This window comes from Doryrhamphus excisus, linkage group LG15 (genome assembly GCF_037039965.1).
Source record: "Doryrhamphus excisus strain RoL-2023G ecotype Guam linkage group LG15, RoL_Dexc_Guam_v1.1, whole genome shotgun sequence".
Lineage (NCBI taxonomy): Eukaryota > Metazoa > Chordata > Actinopteri > Syngnathiformes > Syngnathidae > Doryrhamphus > Doryrhamphus excisus.
In genome coordinates, this window is record NC_136371.1 from 8901775 (window position 1) to 8910343 (window position 8569).

The 8569-nt window shown below is 42.9% G+C and overlaps 2 protein-coding genes across 6 annotated transcripts in view; both read left to right on the forward strand.

The window, feature by feature from the left end:
- The window catches only part of LOC131103954 (FERM and PDZ domain-containing protein 4-like), a 35155-nt gene extending 30616 nt beyond the window's left edge, over positions 1-4539 (forward strand). For all 5 annotated transcript variants that reach the window (XM_078796428.1, XM_078796429.1, XM_058050530.2 and 2 more), the window contains exon 16: positions 62-4539. In XM_078796428.1, the coding sequence (XP_078652554.1) occupies positions 62-3270 (3209 nt within the window). In that variant the 3' untranslated portion in view covers positions 3271-4539. The remainder of the gene's footprint in view (positions 1-61) is intronic.
- A 139-nt stretch (positions 4540-4678) lies between these two features.
- Positions 4679-8078, forward strand: LOC131103958 (uncharacterized). Its single transcript, XM_058050546.2, has 6 exons — positions 4679-5139; positions 5310-5414; positions 5579-5706; positions 5798-5959; positions 6444-6670; positions 7657-8078. The coding sequence occupies exons 1-6, from the start codon at positions 5073-5075 to the stop codon at positions 7754-7756; spliced, it is 789 nt and encodes a 262-aa protein (XP_057906529.2). The 5' UTR covers positions 4679-5072; the 3' UTR covers positions 7757-8078.
- The last annotated feature ends 491 nt before the right edge of the window (positions 8079-8569 follow it).

The window sequence follows — 8569 nt, forward strand, 5'->3', positions numbered from 1 at the left end:
TAACTCAGCAATGTTTTTGTGTATGACTTTGATAAAGCTCTCTTTTTAACTTCTTTGCTAGGTGTTTACACATCTCAAGGCCTTAGCCCAGAGTCTTCCTCTGACTCTGGGAATGAGACAAACTCCTCAGAAATGACAGAACTTTCTGAGCTGGCTGCTACACACCGACTCAGTGAAAGCCACATGCGCCTCCTCGTGGCCACAAGGGAGGGATACCAACCTTTACTGGAAGAGAAAACAGAGTTCCCAGTTTCCCCCAGCACTGAAGGGACAACCCTCAAGAAGTCTCGGAGCCCACAGCATCTTCGACCACCTGCAGTTCCTCCGAGACGTAGCCCACATTTGGACACAATGTCATCACGACTGGACGGCATGGATGGGAGATCTCACACAAACCTTTCCTCCACTCTCCAGCGGCCCAGCTCCACGACGCCAGGAGGCAAGCATCACAAAAAGTCTGCAGACTCAAGTGGGAAGTATAACACTTTTAGCACAAGAGACGGGTACCGGGGAGGGAGTAGTGGCAATATCCATCTTGACTTCAATCAACGGACTTCATTCTGTGATCGAGGAGGAAGCCAACGAAGACACAATTTAGTTTTGGAGGAAAATTCCCAAGCTGAGGGCCATGATGGGAACAGTCACCCCAGTGACCATTGCAGAATTGCCCGTCCGGCCTCCTCAACTTCTGATCGGCTTTTAGATGGAAATGCTCTCAGGGAGTGCCCTGCAGATAATAGAGCTGTTGAGCAAGATGAACATCTAGTTGTAGCATCATTGCTGTCCCCAACTAAAAAACCCAGATTGGGGGATTCTGACCAAGGATCAGACATACAGAATGACCATCCTCCTATTTCAAGACAGCAAAGCGTTGCTCGGTTATGTGAGTATCATCTTGCGAAAAGGATTTCAAACTTACAGGGTGAAGCACAGAATTCCCTGCAGGGCTCCCTGTGCTCATCACTAGATGCTGGTGGCAGTGCAAACAGCAGTGTCTGTGCCACCCCGACCGACTCACCGCTTGGTCCGGGCGCAATTGAGGCTAAACACCACCGCATGCAAAGGCACCCACTGTCTAGCTCTTCTTCATCATTACTCAGGGTCTTAAACTATGAAGAATTCAAACCTGGACAGAATCCTCAAGCAAAAGATTTTCACCCCCATGCAGACCCTGCCCTCCTTCGGAAAATGTTGCCCAATATTCACACTCCTTCCACGGGGACTGACCCTGGCCGTCCCTCTTCAGCCACACCCTCTAAACATAAAGAGACTGCTACAAGCAAAAAGGCGTGTTTCAAGGGGCCAAATCAGAAAGAAGGCAGTGAAGCATACAGGCAATTGATCAACTACCTAACAGTAAGCCAAATGCACCAAGGAGGAAAGTTACACAGTGCAGGAATGGGGGGAGGTGTAAAAAAGGACACTCGACGCTACATCACAAGCAACCCCCAGCTTGTCGAAATGGTTAAGAATCGAGGCAACACAATCGCTCGATGTCCATGTATGCCATCCTCCATGTCATCCCCCTTTGTACGCCCAAATATGCTGAATCCAAATGCCTTGCAGCTGACAAATAGGGATCAAAAGCCGTACCACTCTGCCACACTTCCTGCCAAACTTAAAAGAAGCCCTGACATGCACACTCAGGGCCCAAATGATCGATTAGATTTGAGGCGGACAAATGCAGAAAGGAGAAGCTCCTTTTCTGGACTAGAAAGTGAGCTTGAGAGGGGTGATATAGACCCAGAGCACTTTTTGTCACTGTATAAGAAAGATGACTGCATTACCCGTGTGGCCGGGGGTCCCGTTAACAGGCCCCCATCTCGTTCAAGAAGCCAACCGAGTGGAGGTACAGACGACTGGTTCAGATCAGACCCGAGAGAAAGGCATGCGTTTCGTCAGCCCCCTGCCTCCAGTCTAAGCGGTCAGCGAGCAGACCTCAACAGCCTCTCATTAGGAAGGGGTCCTTCAGCGTTCACCAGGCAGACATCCACCGGGACTATGGCCAGCATTTCTTCTCCATCCCCACCACATCATTCACAGTCTCCACCCCCTCCTGTATTAATTCCAACACAAGCCAACACTGCATCCAGCCACTCCGGATGCGCACAGAATGCCATCCATTCAAGCCTGTTATGGCCAAACCAGAACCACATTAGCCCAATCCCGCCACAATCAGATCCCGTCAGCAATTACTCACAAAGGGGTCGGGAGCTAAAACGAAGCTCCAGCAATATTACCAACAGTTCTGGTAGTGTGGAAGTTCTGTTTGAAAATCCCAGCCGAAGTCAGAGCCAGCAGCCCTTGGCACCATCTGTGCCCCAGCAAGGCGACACTAAAGTTCAGAAGAGGCCCACAAGGAAACGTCTCTCCAAAAGTTACTCCCAAGGCTCTGTGTCATCCCACACCACATGCTGGTCCTCGGGTAGCAGGACAGATAGCAGAAGGGCTTCTGTAGCATTTCCTTTGCAAAAAGACAATAAACAAATGAAGGGCTCTCAAAAGCTGGACACCAGTCCTTGGAGGTGCAATGGACCTTTCAGCTACTGTTTCTTTAAACGCAAAACTGAGGGAGAAGATGATGACAGTGAGTGGGAGACAACAAGACGAAGCCGTGGTGGGAGCGACATGGATAATGACTGCGCTGCCTCACTGGGTATCTTCCCCTGTGGCTCGGCATTGGATGCAGCTGGAGAGCAACTGTATGGTGAGGTCCTCAACAACATGAGCTTTAGTGACCGCCTGTCCCGGGTCAACGCCCTGAAAGACCGCATGTATAGCTTCCCTTCTGGCTTCACAGATGTTCGCCGTGACGCCAGTGAGCTCATTGCGCTGGTTAGGTCCAGCATAGGTCGCTGTGATCGTGGTGCCCAAATGCCTATGCAGGATGTATCTCAGTCAAAGCAACTCCTCTCAGTGGAGTCCAAAGAGTTAGGGCGGGCATGCAGGCGGATGGCACAGGCGCACAGCAGCCCTGAGGAGATGTTGCTTGCTGTAACTTGTAGCTTCCAGGTACTGTGTTGTCTTTGTGAGGCTTGTATGTGTCTCGTAAAGGGGCTCAGTGCCTCAGCCTCACACCAACAGAGAGAGGTTGTTGCAAAGGTAGATGAGGTTGTTATGAACTATATCTGTTTACTCAAAGCAGCTGAGGCTGCAACTGTGGGAGCACCGGGAGAGCAGAGCGTCAAGGCCCTGGTCAGACATTCCAGTACTATGTCCGCCATCGCTAATGCACTCACACGATCTCTTAAAACGCTGCTTAGTAAGTAGAGTTTCCTTTACTCCTTTTGCTGTCTAGTGTGGCCTATGCAGTCAGCAGAAGTCTGCCTTGCACCCATTCCCAGCTCTCCAGGCTATTTCAGGAGTCATGATGTTTTTAATGCAAGGTTTGTGCAGAATGCATATCAAAATTGGTATGCAAGACTTGCTACCGTTATAATAAACAGAACTCCAACTGCACTTGTTTTTGGAATTTTGCCCATCATTCACAGTCCTTATGTGATACATGAACATGCATTTCTTTCCCTTTTCTGTGAACTAGTACATTTGCTATTACAACTATTACATGTTATCATCAGTGTATGTATTAATGCACGGTCACAGCATGTATATCAAACCATGCAACATTGTTAGTTATTTTAGAGGGCTTCATCCAGGTGTGTCCCAATGACGTACATTGTTAGCTAGCTCATATGAACTAATTTTCTTGTGTTATAATAACGCACAGAAAAGGGAAAAAAAATATGTCTTTATGTTGCACATAAGGATTGTAAATGAATGGCATTTTTTTAAAGTGCAGTTCCCCTTTAAAGTATGGTGAAAAGCAATCCTCACATAATTTGCTTTTATTATGTTTTTATGTATATTTCAAAAGCCATAAGGTGATTATTAATGTACCTAATAGAAATCTCTTTACCTGTGCATTATGTAACTTATTTTTTAAATTATATACACAGTATAAATGTAGTACATAGATACAATTGTATTTATTTGCAGTAAAAATTATATATGCCATGTATTTCTTTCACTTTCAAGTGCAGTTTTACTACTGATGCATACAATTGTGAAACTCTGAAATGTTTCAGCAAGGACTCATCTAACTGTGTGCTAAATTCAAGGTTGTATTTGTGAACGTGAACTGACCCTGTTGTGTTGCAATGTAATGATCATGCAATCCAAGAGGATATTCCTTCGAGAGTGCTCTACTGTAGCACCATATTTACCATTGCTTTACATTTCACCATTGCTTTGTAGAACTATATATATTAAACACTATAATAAACTCTAGAAACTCTAAAAAAATAATTTATGCACTGCTGTCATCATTGCTATTTATAAAGCATTCTAATTTATTTTGCGATATTTTGATTTGAGATTGTATTAGCTATATTTTAATTATTTTTACCTTTTTGTGTATTATCTTTTTTGGGATCACCTCTGTGCTTGAACGTTTGTTACACTATGTATCTAAATGCAGTGATGTCTGATAACAAGATTCTTTTTAAAAAAAATAATGCACAATCCTATTAAAACAAATTATTTAAATTAGTGTTTTTAACTGTGTGTTTTTGTGTGTGTAAAATCTCGTTTTGTTGTGCTGCTGAGCTCCATTACAAAAGGTGGCAATCATGTGCCTTTGCGCTGATGCGTCACCGAAAAAATGAAGAAGAAGAAGCGTAACCACACCTCCTCTTTGCTCATATGCATACAGGGCGCTTGTTCGGCGCGTGCTGCGATGTCCGCCAATCAGCTGGCCCTAAGCAGCAAACCACGCCTGCGCGGCATCTCGTGTGGCGCGATTCATTGGCATTGTGTTGTGGAGCAGTTGAGAAGTTTAGATCATACTTACGTTTAACTTTAGGGGTTTTGGGGGGATTTATTTATATACAGCGTAGCGCCACGGCGGTTGTAGATGAGCTTGAAAGCTACGCCTGGACCGAACAAGGCGAGTTCACTGAAATTTGGACCAGGATACGGGATAGTTGCTGTTGGGCTCCCCGTGTGGGCTTTAAAGTTGTGCTAACAGTAGCTTACTAGCAACAATAACTACTCCGCTTCAAAGTGTGTCCAATATGGAAGCTGTTTGTCAAACACGACGTGCATTGGTTGAAATACATCCACCTCAGCCCAAAATTGAAGGTAGGTCATAAATGTGTTTTAAATCGAAATTTGATGTAGTTGGACTTACGTGTGAAGAATGTACAAGTATGTTAATTTTCCCTCGCCTTTTAAACATGACAAAGGTCATTATAAACTTAAAAATGGCGCTTATTTCACACCTTGTATTCACATTTGTTAATTTGCCACAGCTGGAATGAGGAGGTCTTACCTTGATATTCTAAGTTCCCGATTGCCCCCATCGCCACCTCAGAAGGGGGGCAACGCATCTTCCAGTTCGCAACCTGCACAATCATGTAAGTAACATGTTTGGAATTTAACAGTTTTGAGTAGTGTACCCTGGTTTATATCTTACAATGAAAAGCCGTTCAGACACACTGCACACTTCCGACCTTCACAATAAAAGCACTGCACTGAACAAAACAAAGGTCAAATCATAACTATCTTTATTATCACACAGTGAATTTTTCCATTGATGGCGATTGGACTAGGAACCCCGAGCAGTGTGAGAAGATGAATGAAAGCCAAGCCCAGATGTCCATACAGCAGCTCGTCCAGCTCATTAGATCCCTCATCTTGGTTGAGCAGGTATTCTTTTCATTCCTCACACCTTTGTGTCTTCATTGTAGTGACTTTTGGTTTGTTTTTTAAACCTCAAATGCCCTACATTGTCTGCTAGAGCCAAGAACCCAGGATTTTGACGTCAGGCTTGAAGTACCTTCAGGATGATTTACAACTAAAAAAGGCCAATGTGTACAGATCTATTCCCTACTCACGCTTTGGGTCCAACAGGGATGCTCACTGCTATAGAAAGGCATACCCCCATCTTGTGGTGTTCAAAGTAAGTAATTTTGTTTCAAAAGTCATCAGCCACTGGGTTTATTTCACATGTTCTACCTAATTCGGTTCAATATAATACCCGTGTCAATGATTGGTGGTGTCTTTTTTTTTTATCAACACTGTTGTACAATTGGCAACAGATACTCATTGTTACTCCATATGGTGGTACAGTGGGGGAAGAAGATTTCCACCAGTTGTGTGCCATGGCCATGCCTTGCCTGTTGAAAACCCAAAAGATGATGGCCGGGCCCAGGGCCTTCTCTGTATGTGGCCATGGGCCCGGCCATACAGGCTGCGAGTCACAACCCACAATGTATTAGAACATGTTTAATAAATGTGTGAGGCATTTTTAGGGCTTGAATCTGGATTGTGTTGCAATGGCAGTTGTGGGCCCTGCAGTGGAAAAAAGATTCATTGAATGAATTAATGTTTATTGTGAAGAAGAGTTTTAGAGTTTTAAACCGTCCCCGCCTTCTTATCCCAAGGTTACATGCCAGGAGTGGGGCCAAGTTTTGCTGCAAAACAAAGAATGGAACGCTGTTTTAGAACATACCCTCTTGGCGTGGCGTTATACCAGCGAGCTGCCACAGTGGGACACGGTGAGCCACAACGCCCTGCGGGAGCAGTGTTACCGCATCCTGGCAGCACAGTGTCTCACTGCATTACAGCGTCACTGCCCGACCAACAGGAGAGGATACGAACTGCTAAGAAGGTGAGGCTTGAAACACTAAGAAAGTAACAAAAATTCATTTATCGGTGGTCGGCTGCCACGAAACTTGGGTCTCCAAATATTTCAAATTTCCTTTTAAACAATCTATTTTTTTCAATATTCTGACTTTATTACCATCATACATGTTTTCTAGAATCAAATTTTGCGAAAATTACAACTTTTGGTTTTTTATGTTACGGCTTTTGAAAAAGTAACTTTTTCTGCAACTTTATGCTACTGAAATCATATTTTTCCTCTTAATATTACATTATTCTCATAAATGTATGACTTATTCTTTCTCGTTATTTTGGCTTTATTGTTGTAAAATTACTTGAGATTTTTCCACCTTTTCTGTTAAAAAGTTTTCATGTTACATTGTTACAATGTAACGTGGGTTACAGTTATACGAAATGAAATGTAGTTACAACAACGCCCAGTAGATGGCACTGTAACTCTACCTGTTGTGCAAATCATGCACATGGATTTGGACACAGCGAGTGCAAACCACAGACTGTCAAACAGAACAATAAAATTTAAACAGCAAGGAACAGGTAAGTTCAAATCATATCAGGGACCCTTTAACTTACTTTTATTATGATAACTTACTTAACTTGTGTTTAAAACAGTGGTGTGAAAAAATTCTTACCCCCGTCCTGATTATGTTTGTCACTCTTACATGTTTCAGATCAAACAAATTTAGATATTAGCCATCCACCCCACAATTGAACACAAAATGGTCCCATGTGAAAAAGTTAATAACAGCCTTTTTCTAAAGCTAAAGCCATTTCTAAAGCTTTGGGACTCCAGCTAACCACAGCGAGAGCAATTATCCACATTTGGTGTTCTTTTCAATCTTGTCTAACTACTTAGCTTCGTGTTCAGCTACATATACAGTATTCAGTTCTAGGTAACCTGATATCAGGTGTTTTAAGATTTTGTAATGTTGCCTTCAAACTGAAACATTGGCAAATTCACACTATTTTTGCCAGGATGAAGATGGCTCAGCTGCACAGTCAATCAATTGTACCCTGCATTCATGAGCTGCAAAGGATTATGGAACGTGACGGCACCTCTGTGGACTCTAAGTGACGTGAAACAATTCCACACTTGCTGGTTTGTTTAGCAAAAATTCGCATTTTTGGTGTGGGTGTGAGTGAGTGAAGACTATGCTGACCTTTTTTGGTTTTGCTTTTTTAGCGTACACTTAGTAAGGTAATTCGAATCTATTCATGAATGGAATATTTTGTATATGTGTATATTTGGCATTGATCATGTAGTGAAGTACAGTAGTATGTGTCTTTGTCCTTGACTGTCTTCTTCTGACTGTCTATTGTATCACTGATTGCACTGGTGCTTCTCATCCTGAAAACTTGAAAAATAGACTACAATTTAAATGAATAAAGTTATTTTGTACTGCAAAACCCTTTTTTTGTTCCTCTAATGACTTTCATTATTCCTAAAATGTAATCTACAAACTGACAGGCTCCGTAACTAGTGGTGAAAAAGTGGTAAATGTAAAATATTGACATACTTTTTAGTAGAACTGGAAATTGCCTTTGGTTGCTTCTCTTTTTAGCCCACTAGGTGGCGTGCGTGTACAGTAGTACGTGTTCTATTCCCAGCGTCACCCCTGCCTGCGTCATACAGTATCAAACGTTTCCTTAGCACTTCAGTTAGCACTCTACCTGTTCTTATAACCCCAATTGATTTTTGGATTGACTTATTTTCTTTGCTACACGTGTCAGTTTGCAACAAAAATATGTATAAATATTCAAAGGTTTGTGTTATTATTTTTTTTCTCTTTTACCTGGTAAATTTTTCATCTATTTTTTCAATTTCTTTGCTTTAATTTTCTCTTCATCGTGCCGCAGGCCAATAACGAAATTGCCTTGGGCCACACTT